The sequence below is a fragment of the Tarenaya hassleriana genome, unplaced genomic scaffold (assembly GCF_000463585.1).
Source record: "Tarenaya hassleriana unplaced genomic scaffold, ASM46358v1 Cleome3, whole genome shotgun sequence".
Lineage (NCBI taxonomy): Eukaryota > Viridiplantae > Streptophyta > Magnoliopsida > Brassicales > Cleomaceae > Tarenaya > Tarenaya hassleriana.
In genome coordinates, this window is record NW_010966177.1 from 1,892,808 (window position 1) to 1,916,365 (window position 23,558).

A 23,558-nucleotide genomic window follows, 5' to 3' on the forward strand; every position below is an offset into this window, starting at 1 on the left:
TGCAAAAAAACAAAACGCATATATTAATTAAGAATAAATTAACGAGTTGAAGGATTTTTTTTATGTGACCATCCCCTTAAACATTTGATTTCTTTTATTTTAAAAAAATTATAATCTAACATATAACTTAATCACACAATAATTGCTAGAAATAAGATTAAGGAGGGAGAGAGATGAATAAAGAAAAACAGAGTTAGGTTTTTTAATGATTCCAAGTTTGGTGATTTAGGCTTAACTCCCAAAGTTATTTTTGGTGAATCTCTTCATGTGTAGCCTTTGCCTTAACCGTTGGCTCTTAACAAAAAAAACCAGAAACACCCATCTCTTTCCTTTTTTAGGGTTTCAGAGATCTAACTCTATCTTCCCCCATCACAGATTCACGCCATTTTATAAAGCCCCTCTTCCCATTTCATTCTCTTCATTCTCTTTCTCATCCTTTTCCTCTTCTCTTCTCACCTCCAAAGCTCGGGTTATCGCAACAATGGCGTCTTCTGCTCGTCTCTTTGCCGCAATCTTTGCCTTGGCCCTGACCTCCGCCATTGCAGACAGCGACATGCTCCAAGACGTTTGCGTCGCCGACTTATCCAGTGGTATTTACCCTTCTCGTGATTTCTTGTCTAAATCATAAGTTTATGAACCTTCTTACCGACTTGCACTGTTTTTTGGGCCAATGCAAAAAAAAAAAAAACAGGGGTTAAGGTGAATGGATACACCTGTACGGACCCGACAAAAGTAACTCCCGACCACTTCTTCTCCCGTGGCTTGGCCACCGCCGGCAACACCAACACCTCCCCCACCGGTTCGGTGGTGACCGGAGCCAATGTCGAGAAAATCCCCGGCCTCAACACATTGGGAGTTTCCATGTCTCGTATCGACATAGCCCCCGGCGGCATCAACCCTCCTCACATCCACCCACGAGCCACCGAGATCATCTTCGTCCTCGAAGGTCAGCTCAACGTCGGCTTCCTCACCACCGCCGGGAAACTCGTCTCAAAAACCCTAGAAAAGGGGGATGTTTACGTGTTCCCCAAGGCACTCATCCATTTCCAGCACAATGTCGGGAAAGGCCCAGCCTCTGCGATCGCTGCTTTCAACAGCCAGCTTCCCGGGACGCAGTCCATCGCGTCCACGCTCTTCGGTTCCACACCTGCAATCCCCGACAGTGTTCTGTCCAAGGCGTTTAAGATGTCACATAAACAGGTTAACAAGATCAAGTCTGGTTTCCAACCCAAGATATGAGTGGGGATGCCCTCATGTTTCTTTCTCTGTTCTGTTCCAGTTCAAGTTAAAAAAAAAATACTTGCTTTTCTTAAAATCATCCTATTATAAACCAAAAAGACACATCACAAGTTCAAATAAACATCATCAGAATGGGCCGTTCTAAATATTTCGTAGTAACGGAAACAAATAAACATCATCACTTCGCCAATGTCTGTTGCCGGCCATCTGGAATGGCAAACAACACAATTGGCTTCGCCGATTTAACGAAAGGCGCATCGCATCTGAAGTAGCCCTTCCTCTCAAGCTGCAGCACATCGCCCTGTTTCAGATTCCTCATATTGGAATCGCCGAGTGCCGCTGTCTCCTTTTTTGTGCACGGATTCACCACGTCGACAAAATCCTCTCCTTCGTCCAGCTGTTCACCACTCGAAATAATCAGTGATTTCCAGCCATCGACAATGGAAGAACACAGATTCTTATCTTAAGCATAGTTTGAGTTCATATCAATATAATATATGAGTTAGAGAAGAGCCCATCAGGATCCTACCTTCTTCTTGGTGATTAAATAGTCAAACTCCATTAGTGAGAGGTTAACCAATTCATTGCAGTCAGCAAGCCACGTGAGCTTCAGCTTTGTAGTCTTGACAGATCCTTCGAGATGGAGAACGCCGGTTAACGCTATGACATGCCCATCATCGTCCTTGGTGATTTCCTTCACTATAGCATTTCCCCAGTCCATCAGAGTTACTTCTTCGTTCACTGAGATTGCCATGGCATCGGCTTGCTCGATCCAAATCTTCTTACTGTATTTGGTAGCCTTTTCTCCAGCCCCTTCGTACTTCTTGTGCCTCGGTAATATACGGACAAAGGGTTCATCAGGCCCATCCGTCAATGTCAACAACACACGTCGCTCTTCGACCACAGCGGTATGCCTGGGGCAGACTGGATCTATTATTTTCTTGTTAATAGACCACAACTTGTCCCACTCCATTAAGTTTAGATTCTTCGATGCCCCCTGAAACATATGGAAATGGAATTATAGTACACATGAAATCCAATGAATCTGAAAACAGTGAATGAAGAGGAGATGGCAAAAGAAAGATATGAAAGAGTCTTACCTGCTCAAGAATGAACTGAATCAGTGCCTCGATCTTCAAACCCCTACGGACAATTCCTTGAACAGTTGGAAAACGGGGATCATCCCATCCATCGACCTTGCCATTTTGGACAAACCAGAGAAGCTTGCGCTTGCTTAGAAGAGTATACACCAAATTTAACCTGCTAAATTCATAAATTTGGACTTTTCGCAGGCCCATGTCCTCTAGAACTCTGTAATACTGCGCGTTACGGTCATGATACTCACTAGACCGAAGGGCATGCGTAATACCTTCTATAGAATCAACGAATGGGCAAGCAAAATCGTAGGTAGGGTATATCTTATATTTAGACCCAATACGGTGGTGAGGAATAGGATTGCACCGGTAGTAGACTGGATCCCGGAGAGATTTGTTAGGGTCTTGCATATCTAGTTTCCCACGAACACAACATTGTAAACCTCTCTCAGTTCCCTCAATCATCTCCTTCCAGAGCTTCAAATTCTCCTCAACACTGTTATTCCTACATCTTGATTCAATGCCATCCATTCTCTCTTTCTGCATCTGTTCTCGAGGAGTGTCATCAACATAGGCCTTACCTTCACGGATCAACTTTTCGGCCATTGCCATCAAATCGGGAAAATAATCTGAGGTGTATGTCACAATCTCGTACTTAATACCCAGAGTCTCGATATCCTTCAGAAGATTCTCAACAAACTCGTTGCTTTCTTTTGCAGGATTGGTATCATCAAACCGCACAATCACCTGACCTTGGTAACGCTCAGCAAAATACTTGTTTAGCAGTGCTGCCTTGGAGTGACCAATGTGAAGATAGCCGCTTGGCTCTGGAGCAAACCGAAGTCGAACCTTTCCAACTTCAGCATCAGGCAGATCAACTTCGTTTGAGGTACGGGTGCTTGGCTTTCCCTTATCTAAACCATCTGCATTCACAGGTTGTTGCACTTTGGGCTTAGCCGCCGCTGCTGCCTTTCCTGAGCCTTTTTTCACAAGGTATCTTGAAAGGATCTCGTTGAGGGAATCACTGTACTCGTCCAATATCGAATTAAACCACCTAACCAAGTTCTGATACTTTTTCGATTTCCTCAAACTTTCCCATCTTAGGCCAGTTCCTGCCATGCACAGAGGATTCATTAGGTCATTGAATATTTGTAACATCTCAACTCAAAACATAGAAATGCACTTCAATTTAAACTTTTGCTCATTTCACTACCCAAGAAAAGCTTAACACCAAATGGACAGCAAAGAGAGAGCCTTTCATGGTGTTTTCTCCACGAGCTGAAGATAGACAGACAAAGGGCAAAAGAAAGTCAATGAAATTACCGGCAAGAGCTGACCAAATAGCAACATCAGCAATGGAAAGAGAATGCCCGACGAGAAAAGAACGACTCTCAAGGTACTTGTCGACGCGACTGCAGGCACTCTCAAACTCCGAACCAGATGAGAATACAGGCGTGTAATCTACCCACTCATCAATCTGCACACGGCCCAAAAACAAACAAATAATTCAGAAACACACACAACACAGGATTCGGAGAACGACCTTAGATCGAAAGTTGAACAATGAATCAAAACCTGGGCAGCCTCAAAGCCATCATTTCCGTAGAAACTGGGAATGGTCTTGGCAGATCGACCAATGTAACGCAGTAAAACAGACGTCCCACTCAATTTGCGCCTAAACCAGCAATTGGACGAAAAAGGGTTTATTTAGATTCAGAGAAGAGAGGAAGATGGAATGAGAGAAGAGAAGAGAGTACCCGTCGGAGAAGACGAAGGTAGGAACGGTGACGGCAGATGAGGCATCGGAGGTTACCGGAGAAGCTGAGAGAGAGACAGCCACGATAACAGAAAGCGGAGGGCTTTCAGCTGGAAACGAGAGCTTTACTCCTTCCATTGCCTGATTTCACCGAAACGGATCTGACCCAAGAAGACAAAACGAAAACACACAAGAAACGTGAAGAGATTGAGCAAACGCAATATGCAAAGGCGTCTCTTTCTCTCTGGATATAAATATCGGTCGAGAGAGAGAGTGCGCGTAGATGGTCAGAAACAGGAGAAGGAATCAGCGGCCACAATGTCCAAAACTAATCAACGACCGGTTGAGGGCTTTAGGGTTTAAAATTCCATTGTCTCTATATATATATATTATATATCATGCCAAATGATATTCCCCTCAAAATAATATTTGACACATCGACTGGTTCTATTAAGATATAGACGAGCAGTTCTATTCAATTTTTTTGGTTACCTTTAATTCAGATTCGAGAGTTATTTTTTCCACTCGAGTGTTTATGACCAACACGTTATTTAATTTTAATCGAATCAGTTGAATTAGGTTTAATTATGTCTAATTGGTTATTTGATTTTAACACAACAATAAACAACCAATATATATAATCCCCCATTTCAAAATATTTTATTTTTAAGACACTTTTTTACAATAGTTTCCAATTTTATCTCTATCAAATTCCAATAAATTATTAATGATAACATTATTTTATCATTAAATAAGAATATATGTGACTTTTTCTCTCTTTTTTTAAATTTTTTTTAAAAAAATGTGAAATAATCTAAAACAACAATTGTGTTTTGAAATGGAGAGAGTAATACATAAAAAAACAAAGTCGACATAAATTTCCACCCGTGTCCATATCATCTACAAAAACGACATGAACTAAAAAAACAGAGATCGTGGCAATGTTCTAAATCAGAGAAATTCTGCAGCTCCAATGTTTATGATATGTTCTAATTGGGGAATTTTACAACGTTTCGGGTTGAACATAACTAATTAGTATTTGAAAAGCAGCGACCATATGGGAGACTCGGAGCACAGCTAACACAACGCATCCAAGCAAAACTCGGCCAATCACACACATAACAGTAACACTGTCACTACATTCCACACAAAACCGCAATGTAGATTTCAAACTAGGGGTGTCAAAATCGTCGGGACAACGGGCTTTTGTACGTGTTCGGACAGGATTTCGGACTTCTTGAACATTCGGGGGAAAAAACTAAACTATAAAAACACAAGTAAAAGATCAGCAAAATACAAAAAAAGAGTCAAATCCTTGAGATCAAAAAACACGATCATACAAACAAACAAAGACAATCCAATCCATGCAGGAGAAACGTCGAAACCCGGGTGACTACTAGGAAAAGAAAGAACCAGCGGGTAAACGGTAAAAATGCCCACCCACCCCTGTATCATACATTATCATCAGCACAAAACTCGGCTAATCTTTGCAAAGCAGAGTCCAACACAATAAGAACATCACACATTATCGTTGGAGATGTAAGAATTACTACCACAGATGCTATTCGGACCGAACCGAATCCTAGACATGGGACATAGACGGTTAAGTTATATGATAACTATGTCTATTCTTTTCTCCTTGGCATGACGACCAATATATGTAAATAACGCAATCTCGAATATGAGAGCAAACAAGATTCATGAGATGTCAATGTGTTACATCCAAAACAAACACAAATGCATTTTGCAGACTCTGAATCAATGGCATCCCCTTTATCCAATTCATCGGATGACAGATGCATACAGCGGCAAACATGGTGAACGACTAAGATTCAACAATGTCTTGGAAAGATTCCGACACAAACAGGAAGAACATTTAGTAGGTTTCAGATTCTAAATCTTTGCCACCGAAGCTAATAAGTTCATATTCTGCAATCTTGAAACCCCAAAACCATTCTATCCCTTAACACAACGAAAACAATCGAAACCATAGACAAGATCGACTATACACAGATTCAGATCCACCCAAGGACGAAGAAACGGCAGGACAAAAAATAAACCGAGTCACCAGATAAACACGCAACATATAACCGAAGAACACGGAACATTGAATATAGACAACGGAAGTGGAGCGAAAGAAGACATACCCAGAGCCGACGGTTAGAGAGAGAGAGAGAGGGAGATCGGCGAAACCCTAAGTCAAAAATCAGAGAAAAATAGAGAGACGGAGAGACCTAAAAGAACCAACGATGCGAGAGACAGGGACAGAGCGAAACCTGCGGCGCGACCGACAATGTCCGAATCGATGTCTGATGTGGTGGAAGAGAGGCAGCGAGGCGGAGGAGCCGGCAATGGCGAAGCAGTGAGTGCGGACGGCGCCGGCAGAGGGAGTGAGTCTTGTAGATCGATTCGAGGGTTTGCAAATTAAAAAAAAAAAAAAAAAGTCAACGAAACTGAAGGGTGCTAAGTCTCAGTTCTGTCTTTTGGGAAGAAAAAAATCAGCCCAGGGGTAAAATTGTAATTACTCAACCGAATTTAAATCCGATTTCCGGATTTTCCATATGAATATCCGATCTCATGTCACTCTAATTCAGTATCCGATATATATATATATATACACACAAAACAACGGAAAAGAGCCAAAGCCAAACCGATTCTTAAGAAAACGCGAAATGCAAACCGGTTTTTTTATTAGTTTTTTTGACAGTGTGGTATATATATATATATATATACCATTTCAAAAAAAAAGTTTATATTGAATTAATCCACGTAAAGTATAATTTACCAATTAATACAACAGAGCTTCAGCCCTTCAAAAGACAAGGTACCAGGTTCGAACATTGTAACGTCTAGAACATGTCTGTGTCTGTACACAAAAACACAAACACCCACTAGACGCAAAACCCAAATGCCTTGAAGCTGTTTCCGACAGATACACACACACATGTAATATATTTACATCCACATCAGCATCATCATCATCATCATGGTCATCATCATCAGAAGAAGGTGTTCAATGGAGAAAAAGGTCACTGAAACCGCCTTTGGAGGCTAAGCCGACGACACACAACATGTAAAAAACCTTCCCACTCTTCACCTTCTTCGCTTTCACGATGGCTTTCCCTTTCTCTGCCTTTGCCTTCGTCACTATTCTACGCATCTCTCTTCCTCTCTCTCTCTCCTCTTCCTCCGGCTCCTCCTCTATCGTCTCTAACCTCCCCCTCAGTATCTCCTCTATGTCTTTCTTCGATTCACATATCACCATATTCTACACCCAACCAAAAAAAAAAACCATACACTATATCTCAAACGGTCCAAAATTCCAAATTATGCTTATTTTTTTTTCGGCATACGTACCTCGTGGTTACGGTGTAAGTTTCTCTTGGCCCTACGGTTCACCCCCCACCACATCTTCCTCTGTACCAATCTCCTCATATGTTCAAACAAAAAAAACGTGTTTCTCTCTCAGTTGTCTGATTTTGCAGCTTTGTTACTCCGCCATTGATGAGGACCTTAAAGCTACGACGGTTTTTCCTTTACACCTACAACGACCCTTTTATTTATTTCTCTCAAAGTGTCGTAAAGTTTCCTCCTTTACAACCAATTCCCTTCCTATATGTCATTTTGTTTATTGCCTCACTCTTACATTTTTATGTGTTGTTTCTCATCATAGGAAATGGAAAGTAGTCATCACGTCTCCACATTCTATTTTTTTTTAAAAAGCTTTCATGTTCTGGAAAGTGCACTTTTGTAGTTATGATTATGTGTGTGTGTGTGTATGTATATATATATATATATATTCTTGCCTTTTTCTTGAGTTGTAACTTTTTTTCAGTCACGTTTGATCTGCTATCCACTCTACCAATACAAGACTTTTGGGTTGGTTATCATGTAGGGTTTGTGGGGCTCTTATGATACATATAGGATATTGTAAGATACATTTTGTGATGCTTAATTTAGATATATGATTATAAATTTGGTGTCGCGCGTATATGCTCTTACAGCATATGAATTCGATTCGTTGTAACAAACCGAGCATATTTAAAGTTCATAATCGTCTCTAACCAACTGAAACTTGAATTTGGTTGGCGGATTGACGTGAAACCGGTCACAAGATCTTAATCTCTATATATTCTGTTTGCTCCAAGAACCATAAAAAGAGCATTTTCTTTTTCTTCTTTGAACCCAAAACCATTACAATTACCAGAAAATCATATGACCTAAATGCATTTTATATCTTTTCTCTCTGATTCCTCCTATGAAACCCACATAAGCTAAGCTTTTGTAAAGCTGTTTCTTAACAACCGTGGCATATAGAGTTCAACACAACAGGAAAACTCCCCCGTTGAGCAGAGAGGATGAGATTTTGTTGGATATAAACCTTCCTTGATCATTTGGTCCACAATGCTAAGAATCCTTCCGGGCAACATTGTCGAGGGCCTTGAGAACGAGCCTTCTTGGACGGTAAAGTCGAACCCGTTTTGGCCGGCCGTCGAGTTTCTTGGCCGACAAGTTATGTCTTTTACGGCTCGTCCCCTTCTCATTGGTCAGCTTCGGGTAGCGAGATCTTGAGCGGCATCTACCAACAATTAATCCGCAGCATCTGTGTTAAGTACCGGTCTTTGTCGGAAGGACAGTGAGAAGTGTTACGCTATGGATTGGAAGAAGTTAGCATACGAGATTCAGAGCATACAGAATGAGAGTGAATAAAATAAGTGTTATTTGATCTTTTAAAGCTTTTACAAAACAAACAAAAAAACTCAAGGCAGAGAATATGTCTGAAGAGTGTTTGACTCGTTTGGTGATGTCGAAGCATACTATTATTATTATTATTATTATTAGTATTATAAACCTTGGAATCATATGAAATGGTGGAGTTATAGTTAGACCGCATAAGCGGATGCCATGCATGTGACTTCTGTCTGGCTATGGTTTGTGACGAAAAGGATGAATCTTTTCTACCAATAATTAATTTTGATTATTTAAATTGAAAATAGGAATATTGGGTGGTATGTGAAATGATTGCTATCGTGCTTTTTTCTCCATTTAAAATAATAAATTTGTGAAGGGAATTAACACAAAGAGACAAAGGTCCAAGATGCCGAAGGTACGAGCAAATGGGTTTCACTCGCTGTGATGCATTACGAGTGTGAATATCAGGCGCGTGCCAGAAACACGCAATCTGTGCGCGTGCGCTGTCTTTTGACTGCGCGTGATTTTTTGTACATGAAGGGGAGGCCCATTGCCACCGGAGGCGTTGACAGTTCGGGCCACCTACTAAAATAGTATTTAATAATTCATTATTCCATTGACCCACCAGAGATTTATGAAAGGGGCCCCATGTAGGCCCAATAATGGCCCATTAAAGGCCTTAAACAAGCAACAACGCCGCCTTTCCTCGGTCTCACTTCTCCTCCTGCCCTGCACCATAAGTGGCTAAATACCAAGAACACATAGAATCCATGATATACATATATGTATATGTGTGTGTATATATACATATACATATATAAGGAATGCGTCTGATCTGAGACAAGATGATTCACAACCTGAAAAAAAAAATCAATCAAAGTTCTTTTTTCCTTTGTATCTACAAAGCATCACCAAGTAACAGGCTGAAAAGGAAAACACCAGTTGAGGGCTCATCATAAACCAACTACAATGCTTACAGCTACAAGAGCAAGGGGTAGGGATTTTGAACGGCTTTTTCTTTATCCATTTATCTCCATGTCCTAACAAAACACACCTCACCATCTTCAGAACTATGACCTATTTTCCACACCATCCCCTATTAGCCCTAACTCAAGTAACAATAGAGTGAGAGAACACATCCGTACCTGTTAATGGAGGCTTTCACATGCCTTTTCTCCTTCTATCTAGTTACACTTTCATTTGCAGAGGGGACCTTGCTCGGGTAGCTAGATATATCTATGTCAATGAGTGACATGTCATACATTGTGGCAAGAGATTCCGAGGAATCCATGAGCAAGGAAGATTTCATGGCATCGGGTCGTGCTGGATCAGAATTCGTGCTAGAACTTTTCGGTGTGCTTGTTCCTGAGGAGGAGTGGCTGGAGAGTGAAACACCATCTATCCTGTTTCCATAAACATGTTTCTGCTTTCTCACGGCATCCATCTCCTGTCCCGTCGGCACAAAAGTTCTTGACCGGTATTTCCTCGTCCCCTCATCGCCGTCGTTGTGATTATACAGCACGTAATCATGGTAAGTAGGGGCAAACTGTAAGAATGGCAAATCAACCATCAGGGCAGAATAATCATTTCTAAAAGAGAGTTCTTAAAAAACGCTTTAGTTACCTGGTGAACTGTATCATGGTAGAAGTCATTTAGTTTTACAGCATGTCCCAGGCTTCCCGTGAAACTGCGAGCACCACCAACATTGGCACCGGCATACTCCTTGTATGGAAATGCATAAAAATGACCGGCAGCAGCAATTAGCATCTCGACACATATTATAAAATTCTGGAAGACAGCTGCTTCCTCTTCATCCCTAATCAATCCAGATTTAGCAGCAAGAAAAACTAGAACACCCTGTAAAACGTAGAGAGTCATGAGACACAAGGAATATGTGGAGAACAGCAGAAGAGGGCAGCTGGTGACAAATTTTGATTCCAGTCATAGGAAAGAATGAACAGACTTACTTGCCAATAGGTCATAAAGACAACAGACTTTATTATCACAAACTTGGGGACCGGATTGAAGGGCTGAAGCAAATCTTTGCATGCCACGTAAAATAACACCAGTGCATACAGAGCCACAGTGTATGAAATGGTATAGATGATGGTGATATAGAGATATGCCTGATCAGGGCTAAAATTCCCATCCTTGTATTTCCCTTTTGCGTAGAGTACAAGTGTGACAGCAACTAGGATAGGCTTTAACATTACAAACTGCAGACAACCTTGCTTGCACCGTCGAATGAAACGCCTGCATCAAAAGATCATCATGACATATGAGCTTAGATATGTCAGCCACGAAATCATCCAAGGTTCAAATACAATATAAAAACAGAAAAATTCACAAAGATCAAGACATCTGGACCAAAATATTCACAATGCCTCCAACAAAACACATGGATTAAGTCAACAAACAATAGCCCCAGTGTCAAAGTTTCATCTCTAAAGATTGGTGGCATGGTTGTCAAGAATCTAAACAAGTTCAAAGATGTCTATGGTTTTGCGTGAGAAACAATATGGTAAAATGAAGGCTGCCCTGGGAATATACAGGAACGCTACGTGTAAATACAGCCATTCTCAAATAGGTTAGAGAGGCAGCTGAGCATTCTTGTTTCCAGATAATACAAATGGGTAACAACTTTCTTAGCAAAGATGTAATGCACATCTTTAAGAAGCACTAAGACGATGGTTTCATTTTGCAAACTAACCCGTCCAGTGGTAGTGGTGGGAAGCAACACGTCATGAGGCACCATGATGGCTTCAGCGAGCGGCCACTTAAACTTAAGACAACTGCTCCTGGGCCTCCAACCCATGCCAAACACAATGACAGGAAATTATAGATGACCCATGCTTCGTAACTGAAACAAGAGAAGGCCAGAAAGGATAAGATTATCAAATTTGTAAAGGAAACACTACGCAGGCTAGCACCATCGGACCTGCATTTCTACACAGAAAATTGTCTTATTGGTAATACTCTACAGACAAGCTCTTAGAACGATTCAAAAGAAGGAAACACAAAGGTGCAGTACTCTAAAAGTTCATTATCCCTACTCAGGTGTCAATAAGAAGCCAGTTTTAGTCCTAGACCGAGCGCGTCCCATGATTGACTGGCAGAATCAGAATGTCAGCTATACTCACACTTCTCGGATGGAATTGAAGTATATCGAGCTTCGGGGCAGCACAAGAGACAGGAAAGACATCAAGGCATAAACCTGCGAGTTGGAAGAACATCAATTATATGTCGGAGAAAGATCCAACGTTGAAAGATAGGAGTAATGAGATCAAAATGAAGAACTTTAGGTGACGCTAATACCCACCGGGACCATGAAGATGATTCTCACAATGAATCTCTGATAAGTGGGTTCTGTGTAATTCAAGAGGTGCCTATAAATGTGGAACATTGCCAAACCAATGGCTCCGACAGTGCATAGAAACGCAACGATATCGAGGTAAATGGGAACCATATCCCCCATTCTTCAAAGATAGAAAGAAAACAGACACAACGTCAAAATTGTGAAGGTTAATCAAACTCCAAAGCAAACAAACACCAAAGAAGCTACCGACACAAACCTGTACAGGAGATAAGAAGGATCTAGAAGAACTACAAATGCCTCCTGGTCCTGCGGAACGCTGCCAAGAGGATGAAGACCCAGGTTATGGCCAAAGCGGAGCAGGACCAACCGGAACAGGAACCCTAATTTTTGCGATGAATCGGGATGTGAACCTTGATTTAACTATCTGCTGGTGAAGTAGAGAATCTGGAAGAAAAAACGATCGATTTCACGAACCGAAGCAGTACAAAGGGGCAAATGAGCAAAGATCACGGAAAACCCGGAACTCAGAGACCCAGAATTCAGACATGATCCGTAAGAGAATCAACCGAACGCAATCGATGACGGGAACGTACCTCGAACGCGTGAGAAAAAAAAAAACTTAAGTAGGGAATCGAAGACCCTAGACAGATCAATCGGAATCGAGAAACCCTCGACAGGAATCTTCACACAGACACACTTTTCCAGGAATTCGTGAACGAGGGTTTAATCCCTTTCCGTGTTCTTGCTTGAAAATGATTTTTTTTTCTTTGGTGTGGATCAGTGGAATAGCAAAAGCGCCGTCAACAGGGAAGAAACGGAGAAAACAGAGAGGAGTTTTAAATTGATAAATGGCAATAATATTCAACGTCCATTCAATCCAGCCTGTGCAGTTCAACTTCAAACCCTATATTATTCTTATCTGCTCTTTTAAGTTTTTTAATGCTGTTTATATTTTATTTTCATGAATTTATTTATGTATAAATATATATTTAGAATTTCAATTACGCAATCTATACGTTAAATGATGGAAATGGATCTGACACTCAATTTGAAAGGTTGTAGTTTAAAACCCCTCGGACAGTAGCTTTGTTTGGTTTATAGAACCTTTCATGGTTATGTGTGATACACTTTTTTTTTTGGCTAAACATCGAGTTATTAATCTATTAGTTAATTACACCTTTTTTTTTATCGTAATAATCTAACATTCCAATTTTAGTGCGTCTGTTTGCTTATCCAAATCAACAAATTTATCCTGATTTTGCTGTTGTCGAGACGAATCATCACTTAATATAATTAAATCAGTAAAAAGACAAAAAAATTATTTTTTTAAAAAATGCTACAGATATTTTTTTTTCTTTTTCCTCTAAAAAAAAAATAAAACAAAAAAGGAAAAATTGGAAGGCTTATGATTATGGGCTGAGAAATAAAGTTCAAAGGCCCATAATGGTGAGGCCCATTTAAGATTTACAAAGCCTCTTCGTTGGAGATTTTAAAAAGATAGGGCGGTGCATAGAAATGAAGCGTGGAGGGTAGCATCAGCACACTCGCCTTATCTTCTCTCTCTCTCTCTCTCACCCTCCCCCTTCTTCCTCCTCCCTCCCCGGCACTCAGCCGGTGATTATCGGTAAAAATGGCGTCTTCCATTGGAGTTCCTTCTCTTTACCAGGTTCCTTACCTCGAAATCTCCAAGCCCAAGTCGAAGAAGACACCTTCCTGTTTAGTTTTCTCTCTGGACAGGCCCTTCTTCCGTTCCCTTCCTCTCAGGAGGCCATGCGTTAGCCTCTCATCTTCTTCTGTAATTCCTTCGGCCGTAGCCACTCCCAATTCCGTGCTCAGCGAGGAGGCTTTCAAAGGTCTTGGTCTCTCTGACGACGAGAATGCCCTCGACGAAGAGAACGGGGCCGTTCCTAGCTCAGATGAGCTCGCCATTTCTAAGCTTGGTTTGCCTGAGCGTCTTGCTGATTCTCTTGAGAAGCGGGGTATCACTCACCTCTTCCCTATTCAGGTATTTTTCCCGTTCCTTCGTATGGAAATATGCTCGACTTGAACTGGGGTCATGTTGTTTCCTTTCACGCCAATCTCTCCGGTGGAGTTCGATTGAAACTACGGGGCGTTTGCTTTCGCTCTTCTGTTTCATGGGTTTACTCATCGTATGCGGTTCTTGCGTGGTGGAGAGTTGTTTTTGCCTCCTGTACTATAAAGCTGATACATTGTACTTATGTTCCATGGATTTTGACATGGTGTCTGTTTGTGTTGTAGAGGGCTGTTCTGATTCCTGCTTTAGAAGGCCGAGACATCATAGCTCGTGCCAAGACTGGAACTGGTAAGACCTTAGCTTTCGGTATTCCAATCATCAAACGCCTCACTGAAGATGCTGTCGACCACTCTTCTTTCAGGTCTTTCTTCTTACATCAATGGCTTTCACTTGTCCTTTTCGTTCAGAATTTTCCATTTCGTTTAAATGTTTCCTTTTTTGCTTGTACAGGAGATCTGGTCGCCTGCCGAAACTTCTTGTCCTTGCACCTACTCGTGAACTGGCAAAGCAAGTAGAGAAGGAGATTAAAGAGTCTGCCCCCTATTTGAGCACAGTGTGTGTTTATGGTGGTGTTTCCTATAATACCCAGCAGAGTGCTCTTTCTCGTGGTGTCGATGTTGTTGTTGGAACTCCTGGCCGAATCATTGACTTGATTGAAGGCAGGAGTCTGAAATTGGGAGAGGTCGAGTATTTGGTACTTGATGAAGCTGATCAGATGCTTGCTGTCGGGTTTGAGGAGGCCGTGGAAAGCATTCTTGAAAATCTGCCATCGAAGCGACAGAGCATGCTTTTCTCAGCAACTATGCCTTCTTGGGTCAAGAAGTTGGCGAGGAAATACTTGGATAATCCCCTGAATATCGATCTGGTTAGAACTTCTTCTTATTTTCTTGTCTTAGCTTCTCATTTTCTGATAGACAGTGCAAGCTAATATTATCTGGTTTTATGTCATGCTGAATTGGCAGGTTGGAGACCGAGAGGAAAAGCTTGCTGAGGGGATTAAGCTTTATGCCATCCCAGCCACGTCAACCTCAAAGCGCACCATACTAAGCGATCTCATAACAGTATGATTTAGCAATTAATCTTTTGCAAAACAAGCTTGGAGATAAATGTCTTTAATTCTAATTGATTTCTTGGTTCTTGATTTTTTTTTTCTGAAGGTGTATGCAAAGGGTGGCAAGACCATCGTCTTTACACAAACAAAAAAAGATGCTGATGAGGTCTCACTTGCGTTGACAAGCAGCATAGCGTCTGAAGCATTGCATGGAGATATATCCCAACATCAGAGGGAAAGAACACTCAATGGTTTCCGGCAAGGGAAATTCACAGTTCTAGTTGCCACTGATGTTGCAGCTCGTGGGCTCGACATCCCAAATGTTGATCTCGTAAGTTTGCTGTTCCATGACTAAACTATCTATGCTTCAGCATGTTATCTCCCGAAATTTTTGGGCATGTTGATAGTCTGCTCATTTGACCTCTACTTTGACAGATTATCCATTATGAACTTCCAAATGACCCAGAGACTTTTGTGCATCGTTCTGGCCGTACTGGACGTGCTGGGAAAGAAGGCACTGCAGTTCTGATGTTCACGAGCAGCCAAAGGAGAACAGTGAGATCTCTGGAGCGTGATGTCGGCTGCAACTTTGAATTTATTAGCCCACCAACTGTTGGAGAAGTGTTGGAAGCCTCGGCAGAACAAGTGGTTGCCACTCTAAATGGAGTTCACCCTGAATCCATCGAGTTTTTCTCTGCAACTGCTGAGAGACTATTTGAAGAAAAAGGAACGGGTGCATTGGCTGCAGCTTTGGCACAATTAAGTGGTTTTGCTCAGCCTCCATCATCTAGATCGCTCATCAGCCACGAGCAGGTAAAATGTTCAATCATCCATTAGACTCAACGAGAAAAAGAGCCATTTCATCGATTTCTTTCATGGATTTTACCCGAAAGGAAAACTAAATGGCTTGACACTGGTTATTGGACTGCAGGGATGGGTGACATTGCAATTGATGCGAGATCCATCAAATTCGAGAGGCTATCTATCTGTGAGATCTGTTACTGGTTTCCTCTCTGATGTATATACTCCAGCTGCGGATGAAGTTGGAAAAATCTTCTTGATTGCGGATGACAGGGTCAGTGCCTATGATTGATATTTTAGCAATATATCTATTCAAACCTCTCTGTTTTTTTCTACAAAAGGACTGAATCTGTTAGTATCAGGTGCAAGGAGCTGTTTTTGATCTTCCGGAGGATATTGCGAAAGAGCTCCTTGACCAAGAACTGCCACCAGGAAACTCCATCTCCAAGATTACTAAGGTTGGTACCGGTTTATGTGTGGGAAAACTTAATCTTTCCTTTTACATTCTGTTGATCGGATAGAATGGTTCTGACATTGTTCTTGACTAATGGGTTTTCTCCTTGGGTTCTCTTGTAGTTGCCTCCTCTGCAAGATGATGGGCCAGCTAGTGACTTCTATGGGCGGTTTTCGAGCAGAGACCGGATGCCCCGGGGAGGTTCCAGGGGAGGAGGTTCGAGGGGATCCCGATCTGGAAGAGGGTCACGAGGTTGGGGTGGGGGTAGAGATTCCGACGATGAGAGAGGAGGTAGAAACAACTGGTCTCGGGGCTCGAGGGAAAGCAAGGATGATTGGTTGATTAGCGGTGGTGGAAGAAGATCAAGCAGGTCCTCTTCTTCTTCGCGAGACAGGTAAGTTTCCGTTTTTGTTTTTTTTCCCTCTCACCATCCATCCACCCTATAATAGACGTGTTAAGAAACAAAGCCTGAAAACAGGAGTTTCGGAGGTTCTTGCTTCATCTGTGGGCGTTCGGGCCACAGGGCCACTGACTGTCCCGGCAAGAGAGACTACTAAGTGTAAACTCAGTTACGCTCTCGAGGCTGCTGTCCTGTTTGGTTGGTAACGGATGAATCTTGGACCTTGTTTACTGTCCGAGAAGGGGGAGGACATTAGAGCGAGAGAGAGAGCTTCTGTTGCGTCTTTTGGAAGCAGGTATTAGCACTGAAAAAGAGTTGGAGGAGGATTAAACCAAAAGGAGGTGTTCTCATTCTCGATCGCATTTTCTGGCTATGGCGAAACGAGAAGAGCTGATAGATCTTAATATATATATATATATATATATATATATATATATGCATTTGGAAATACCAAAATCTGTACCTTTTTGGGTTCTGTGGACTAAATGGGTAGTAGTTCTTAAGTTTGTTGACGTGACATGTCTCTATTTGTACTTGATATTGTGTTGTGTCGGATATATGTACCGGAGGTCCATGTTTTTGCTCGGCGATTGTCTAATGGATCTGCTGTTCCGACAGACGAAACACGTAAATCGAAGTAGCCTCATGGGCTTTGAACCTTTGGGCTTAACGGGCCAATATTAGGCCCATAAAAACTCCTGCTAAATGTCTACTAATATGGACAAGAAATGCAGTCAAAGTTTACAAGAATTATTGTTCTATTATAGATTTATTTCGTGTGTTCTCTGATGCCAGACTACAGTAACCAAACCGAACTACATGCCAAAAATAAAATTAAGAACAAGAAACAAAAAGAAAAAGAATAGTCTCTAGCAAATTAGGGAGATGGCAGAGAAAATTGTGTATAATAATAATCTAAAATTGCAGTTATGGTTATGTTTTTATAATACCAAACAAGCCATATTCTTTATAAGAAGCATTCAGACCATCACCTGCAAGAGAACAAACATTGCCCAAAAGAAACAAAGAAGAGCATCAGCATTTCCATTCCTTCCCCCCCCCCCCCGTCGACAGTTTCAGAATCAGATACCATAAAATGTAAAGGTGATATCAACTATATATAAACACCAGCATCCTTCCAGTTCCACTCCTTTTAATTCCAGATTCTTAGTTCCTCCTTTCTATTACTATATAATTCTAAAACCCGAAGTTCAAACTCTACATATAATTGCTTAATCGAGGATTCGAACAGAATCATTATCGCAGATTTGTACCTGATCGAGGAATCTGCCTTGATGTGTCTGGTTTTGCTGCAATGACACCTAGGCTGCGACCTGAAAACATTCATAGACGACGTGAAACATGTGCATGAGTTATGTGCATATATTATTAACCATAGCAACTTGATCCTTCACTACTCCATTTGATTTTTTTGGTAGGTTGGTCTGCTCAGACACCGAACTCTAACTGCTTGTTTCTTTTTAGCAATCCATCTAAATCTTTGTGTCCAAAAGCAGTTGTAAAAATACGAAAATCGAACAAAAGTTTAAGCTCAGATAACAAGCGGATAGCGGATTGAGTATATCATGTGACATTCTCATACATGTAAGTGTGAAATCATACAAAGATGTTTTATCTTCCGCAAAGGCACAGACAAATAGAGTACGGAATCATTATTCAGACAATCGTATATCCACACTACAGGAATCATTCTGAGAACTATCCCACTAGATAAGATTCCTAGAGAATATAACAAACAAGGAGATTTACCTTCTCACGTTCAGGATCAAAGATGGCCTTCACCGCCTCAAACACCTCTTCAACAGGCTTCACAGCTTCAATCTGAAGGAAGTAGCAGAATTTTCATTACAGATTTTCAAATCCTAGAAACTGAAAGTATTAAAACTAAAGAATAAAATTTCACCTTCCGAACTTTCCCCTTAGCTTCATAGTACTCCACCACTGGCAAGCTAGATTCAAGGAAGACCTTGAATCGCTTCCTTATAGTCTCGATGTTGTCATCCTCTCTTCCCTTAATTGACAGAGAAGATGTGTAGGCGAAGAGAGTCAGCAAATATATATATTTTAAACCCGTCATCGAAAAGAAGCCTAGATGAACATCAACAGCGAACAGAAATGTTATATTAACCTGGTTTCTATTCAATAGGCGCCTCTCCATCTCTTCTTCATGGCAATCAAAAAACAAGACAAACTTTGGCTCAATCTTAGTCTGCAGAACCAGCAAGAACTCATGTAAGCAGCAATTGTCATAGAATCATCACTTTCTAAACTAACTGGCACAGAGAGTTGATACCGCACCAAGAAAGGACTACTTAGAAAAGATTGACAACCTTTAGATACTTACAACATTTTCAAAAGCTGCTCGATTCTCCTCATTACGGGGGAAGCCATCAATAAGGAATTTGTCATTTCCACTCTCTTGCATTGCTTTCTGAAGAAGCTTAACTGTAACCTCAGAAGGCACAATCTTTCCCTCTTTAATCATGTTCTGGATCATGTTTCTGTAAAACCAGACAAAAAAAATGAACCCAGAGAGGGATGTAAAGACAGGTGAAAGTACTTGAACAGCAGATGTACCATGTTTGCCGAACAAATAGAAACAAACACTTCACATGTCAAAAGTACAGGAAGTACAAAGCACGATGAATCTTAATGCTTTTGCCACAGCAAATTTTCATAGCACGTAGATGCTAGAAAACAATAATGCTGAAGTTTTTCAGTACATCATGGTTTTGGGCATACCCATTCTCAGAACCTGAACTGATTTCAGCTCTAAGAAGGTCTCCAGCACTCAGATGCGTGTAACCATATTGTTTGACAATATTGGCACATTGGGTACCCTTTCCACTGCCTGGACCACCTGTTCAATCAATTGAAAACAAGGAATAGATTCAGAAGAGAGGGAATAGAACTCGACCGTGCTATAGTTTCCATGTGTTTGACACACAAGAAACAACCTTTGAGAATACCACATGGACCATCAATAGAAAGCAAACTAATAACAGTACTACATAAGCAGAAATTTAACTTGGCATAGACACAGGAAGAGACCTCAAGGAGAACTCCTTACCCAGGACAAACACAACTGTAGGTTTATTCTCAGTTCCGCTTCCATTTGCCTCCTGAAGAAATGCACCCAGATAACTTTAAGTACGAGTATCGATATATTTCTCGAGAAAGATAAACACTGGAAGTGGAGCATGTGTATCATAGTTACATAGCATAGCCTTATCACATCAGAAGTTTTCTGATCGGTAAAGAGGCCTTTTTATTGGGAAGTTTTATCATACTATCACACAAAACACTATCCCAACAGCATTATTATGCATAGCATTCTTCCAAACTAAGATTGGGTATCTTGGTGTAAATAATGCCTAAACATACATAAGAGCAGTGAAACACAACAATCATTTACATAAACTTTTAGTATGAAGGATCCTCCATGGAAGTTTCAATTCATTACCTTGTTGGCAGCATTTCCCATGGCAATTAAGTTAAGCTACGATCAAATATTTCCTGCGAAGAGCATTCAATTGACAATAAGAGACCAATGCAGAACAATTCATGGAGATCCACCGTGCAACAGTTAATCATAACGAAATAAGCACAAACAAAAGCTAAAATGGGAGAAAAGGGTTGAGCTCCAGGAGATCTAGGCGAAGATCCGAACAACAATCAGATCTGGTGAAAGAGAAAACGGTAATCGAATCAATTTTCATACACAACTTGTCCGATTATCACCATCAGGACATGAACTCACTCGAAACAAATGCGCAAAAACAGTGATAATCAGATTAAAGAAATGATGTACAAGATCCAAATCAAACCATTACGAAGCAAACCGTGACCTAGAAATATAACGCCAGAAATCTAGGAATCGATACGCATAAAAAAGATGAGAAAACGATGAAACGAGAGACACGAATCGAATCAATGTCCGAAACACAAGTTCTGAACTCTGCTATAAATTTTCAGACAATCAAAGCGACAAAATTGCGAAGAAATCCCAAAAAAAAATCTGAGAGGAGAGCACCTGAAGCAAAGGACCCCGGGAATTTGGTTCGACGAGAGCGACGAGAGGAGGGATAGAGAATGACATAAATATGCACACACATCTACATACATATACACACATGTTCATGTATATGTGTAATCATGTGCATATATATAATAAAATAGCATAATAAGTCCGAAATACGATTCCGTTTAATGACCAATTTGCTTGTGTTGTAAAAAGTGGTAACTTGAAACAGAAGATACAAGTAGATTTAATTCAATGGTTTGCTTAATCCCAAATTAAAGACATAAATCAAAATATATTTTTTGTAAGTAATCAATGTAATTTATGTAAGAAGAAGAAGAGTTAAAGTGAAATATGAAAAAAAAAACTCTAGATTTTTTTTAAATCTAAAACTCAAATGAATCTCAAACAAAATATCTTTAGTTTTTTTTCAAAAAATAGTTTAAAATCTCAATTATCCATAAGTCCAAATAAATCTCTAACTTTATAAAAACTTTTAAAGACTTATAATTTTATTAATTTAGTTATTTTCTAACTCACTTTAAAATTATATTTGTAATAATATTTTACTGTTTTAATTTTATTTCCAAAAATTTAGAATTGAAGTAATGAAATACCAAATAAAATAGCTTTTAGATGTTTTTATAAAGATGAAGGATAATTTATATGGTAGATAATTTTAATGGATAATCATTTTATAAATACATATCTAAAAATATCATAGTTAGAACATCAATATATTTATATAATTATTAAAATTTATAATCTTTAGATTTTATCTTTTATTTTATTTTTAGTAATTGAAGTTTTGAAATGGATTGAAATGATGTTGTTTCGAAAGTCAAGGATTTTCTAAGATCTTTTTTTGATTATTAAAATTTTAAAAATAACTTTCAAAAAATTTAGAGTTTTTATATAGTATTTTATTTTCTATCTCTCATGCAAGAAATTGGTTTTAATTAGGCAAATGTGTGATTAAACATTTAATTATAGTGCGAAATAAAGTAATGGTATAAGAAAAAGAAGGCGAAGGAATAGCGTGTAGCTAAAGCTAACCAAACCAAACTTAATTTATTGTATAAAAAAGAGATAAATACAAAATGAAAAAGTGATGGTATAATGAAATGCTACGTAAAAAATCCATTAAAATTCATGAATTTGTAAAATGATGAAAAACTTGACAAATTTATTATCATTATAATTCTCAAATTTGTAAGACAGTGTCATTTTAATTTCTAAACGAATTTGTGGATCAATTATGTAAAAAAAATTCTATTACCAATTAAAAAGTTTGAGAATTCCAATAAAATATTTTGAAAGTTTGGAAAAGTTTAGAAATTAATTTTTCACTATTTTACAATTTCAGGAATTTTAAAAAAAATTACCAAAAAAAAAACGGTCGAATCATATAAACAAAAGATGAGATTTGGAGGAAGGATGGAGTTTATGGAGGATGGAAAGAAGCTTAGAAATGGTGAGAGGCTTCTCTTGGAAATCATCAAGCCCTGCCTCCATGAACTCTTTCTTCTCTCCTTCCTTCGTCCTCGTCGACACTCCCGCTATCACGCTCTCTATCCCCATCTCCCTTAGCCTCCTCGTCGCCTTGGATAAAATAGAGATTAGTACAAGGTCTTAAGCCCTGATAATGACGGTAATTACGATAGTGCCCTTGAGGGTTACGTACCTGGATGCCGTTCATGACGGGCATGTCCATGTCCATGAGGATGAGGTCGTAGTTTTTGCCGGAAGAGTGCACGTCCACGGCTTCCTTGCCGTTGCAGACAACCTCGTTCTGAATGCCGAACATCAGAAGTTTTCTGATCGGTAAAGAGGCCTTTTTATTGGGAAGTTTTATCATACTATCACACAAAACACTATCCCAACAGCATTATTATGCATAGCATTCTTCCAAACTAAGATTGGGTATCTTGGTGTAAATAATGCCTAAACATACATAAGAGCAGTGAAACACAACAATCATTTACATAAACTTTTAGTATGAAGGATCCTCCATGGAAGTTTCAATTCATTACCTTGTTGGCAGCATTTCCCATGGCAATTAAGTTAAGCTACGATCAAATATTTCCTGCGAAGAGCATTCAATTGACAATAAGAGACCAATGCAGAACAATTCATGGAGATCCACCGTGCAACAGTTAATCATAACGAAATAAGCACAAACAAAAGCTAAAATGGGAGAAAAGGGTTGAGCTCCAGGAGATCTAGGCGAAGATCCGAACAACAATCAGATCTGGTGAAAGAGAAAACGGTAATCGAATCGTGCGGTGATCTTCGCTTCCGACAGGTTTGGGAGTTCATGGCCTGTTGTTGTTCCTCTCATCATTTTTGTTTTTTTTTTTTTCTGATGATTTTTTATTTTTTTGTGTTGTTTGAATGCCTACTTAAAGGAAGAGAAGAACATGAGATGAGTGAATGATTTCATATAAAAGAGTATCGAATGGATTTTGTTAAAGATCCATGCAGATCTTGCTAAAAGCTGTTGCTTTGCTTTGAGATTGTTTCTATTTCGGGGAAAAATCTTCTCAGTTACTTAATTTGGATGATTTCGTTTGGATTGCTGTACCAATATTCATCAATCTCTCTAGATGTTTTAATGTTTTGGCTCTGGATTTAGTTTAATAGCTAATTAATAACATAATTATTCAAACCAAATCATG

At 39.9% G+C, this 23,558-nt stretch overlaps 7 protein-coding genes across 17 annotated transcripts; 2 read left to right on the top strand and 5 right to left on the bottom strand.

The window, feature by feature from the left end:
* The first annotated feature begins 333 nt into the window (after positions 1-333).
* Positions 334-1,387, top strand: LOC104818767 (probable germin-like protein subfamily 2 member 5). Its single transcript, XM_010548487.2, has 2 exons — positions 334-590; positions 692-1,387. Exons 1-2 carry the CDS (start codon positions 482-484, stop codon positions 1,237-1,239), a joined length of 657 nt encoding a protein of 218 aa, XP_010546789.1. The 5' UTR covers positions 334-481; the 3' UTR covers positions 1,240-1,387.
* LOC104818766 (glutamate--tRNA ligase, cytoplasmic) lies at positions 1,283-6,526 on the bottom strand. Of its 2 annotated transcripts, XM_010548486.2 has the most exons (8): positions 6,366-6,526; positions 6,237-6,283; positions 4,091-4,250; positions 3,909-4,008; positions 3,657-3,810; positions 2,340-3,445; positions 1,769-2,236; positions 1,283-1,636 (listed from the first exon to the last, which is right to left on the bottom strand). In XM_010548486.2, exons 3-8 carry the CDS (start codon positions 4,225-4,227, stop codon positions 1,418-1,420), a joined length of 2,184 nt encoding a protein of 727 aa, XP_010546788.1. In that variant the 5' UTR covers positions 4,228-4,250; positions 6,237-6,283; positions 6,366-6,526; the 3' UTR covers positions 1,283-1,417. The 2 variants fall into 2 exon arrangements, with proteins under 2 accessions (XP_010546788.1, XP_010546786.1); XM_010548484.2 differs by lacking the exon at positions 6,237-6,283.
* Positions 6,527-6,981: 455 nt separating this feature from the next.
* LOC104818768 lies at positions 6,982-7,776 on the bottom strand. Its single transcript, XM_010548488.2, has 2 exons — positions 7,447-7,776; positions 6,982-7,357 (listed from the first exon to the last, which is right to left on the bottom strand). Exons 1-2 carry the CDS (start codon positions 7,522-7,524, stop codon positions 7,103-7,105), a joined length of 333 nt encoding a protein of 110 aa, XP_010546790.1. The 5' UTR covers positions 7,525-7,776; the 3' UTR covers positions 6,982-7,102.
* Positions 7,777-9,096: 1,320 nt separating this feature from the next.
* LOC104818769 (transmembrane protein 184A) lies at positions 9,097-12,952 on the bottom strand. 6 transcript variants are annotated; one of them, XM_010548494.2, is made up of 9 exons: positions 12,691-12,952; positions 12,354-12,541; positions 12,101-12,257; positions 11,922-11,995; positions 11,492-11,641; positions 10,749-11,034; positions 10,405-10,638; positions 9,927-10,327; positions 9,097-9,505 (listed from the first exon to the last, which is right to left on the bottom strand). In XM_010548494.2, exons 3-8 carry the CDS (start codon positions 12,254-12,256, stop codon positions 9,962-9,964), a joined length of 1,266 nt encoding a protein of 421 aa, XP_010546796.1. In that variant the 5' UTR covers position 12,257; positions 12,354-12,541; positions 12,691-12,952; the 3' UTR covers positions 9,097-9,505; positions 9,927-9,961. The 6 variants fall into 6 exon arrangements, with proteins under 6 accessions (XP_010546796.1, XP_010546795.1, XP_010546797.1 ...); XM_010548493.2 differs by having other exon boundaries at positions 9,097-9,510; XM_010548495.2 differs by having other exon boundaries at positions 9,097-9,525.
* A 661-nt stretch (positions 12,953-13,613) lies between these two features.
* On the top strand, positions 13,614-17,423 carry LOC104818770 (DEAD-box ATP-dependent RNA helicase 3, chloroplastic). The gene is made up of 10 exons (XM_010548496.1): positions 13,614-14,102; positions 14,357-14,493; positions 14,583-14,997; positions 15,095-15,193; positions 15,290-15,514; positions 15,619-15,996; positions 16,115-16,258; positions 16,347-16,442; positions 16,561-16,832; positions 16,917-17,423. Exons 1-10 carry the CDS (start codon positions 13,728-13,730, stop codon positions 16,993-16,995), a joined length of 2,220 nt encoding a protein of 739 aa, XP_010546798.1. The 5' UTR covers positions 13,614-13,727; the 3' UTR covers positions 16,996-17,423.
* Positions 17,424-17,575: 152 nt separating this feature from the next.
* LOC104818771 (UMP-CMP kinase 3) lies at positions 17,576-23,144 on the bottom strand. 5 transcript variants are annotated; one of them, XM_010548498.1, is made up of 11 exons: positions 20,893-20,913; positions 20,472-20,540; positions 20,323-20,375; positions 19,930-19,981; positions 19,602-19,719; positions 19,204-19,360; positions 18,988-19,068; positions 18,763-18,870; positions 18,609-18,680; positions 18,113-18,172; positions 17,576-17,830 (listed from the first exon to the last, which is right to left on the bottom strand). In XM_010548498.1, exons 3-10 carry the CDS (start codon positions 20,341-20,343, stop codon positions 18,161-18,163), a joined length of 621 nt encoding a protein of 206 aa, XP_010546800.1. In that variant the 5' UTR covers positions 20,344-20,375; positions 20,472-20,540; positions 20,893-20,913; the 3' UTR covers positions 17,576-17,830; positions 18,113-18,160. The 5 variants fall into 5 exon arrangements, with proteins under 5 accessions (XP_010546800.1, XP_019058775.1, XP_010546799.1 ...); XM_019203230.1 differs by lacking the exons at positions 20,323-20,375; positions 20,472-20,540; positions 20,893-20,913 and adding exons at positions 22,914-22,966; positions 23,063-23,088; XM_010548497.1 differs by lacking the exon at positions 20,472-20,540 and having other exon boundaries at positions 20,893-20,956.
* Positions 22,285-22,738, bottom strand: LOC104820076 (two-component response regulator ARR22). The gene is made up of 2 exons (XM_010550448.1): positions 22,565-22,738; positions 22,285-22,482 (listed from the first exon to the last, which is right to left on the bottom strand). The coding sequence occupies exons 1-2, from the start codon at positions 22,736-22,738 to the stop codon at positions 22,285-22,287; spliced, it is 372 nt and encodes a 123-aa protein (XP_010548750.1).
* Positions 23,145-23,558: the final 414 nt, after the last annotated feature.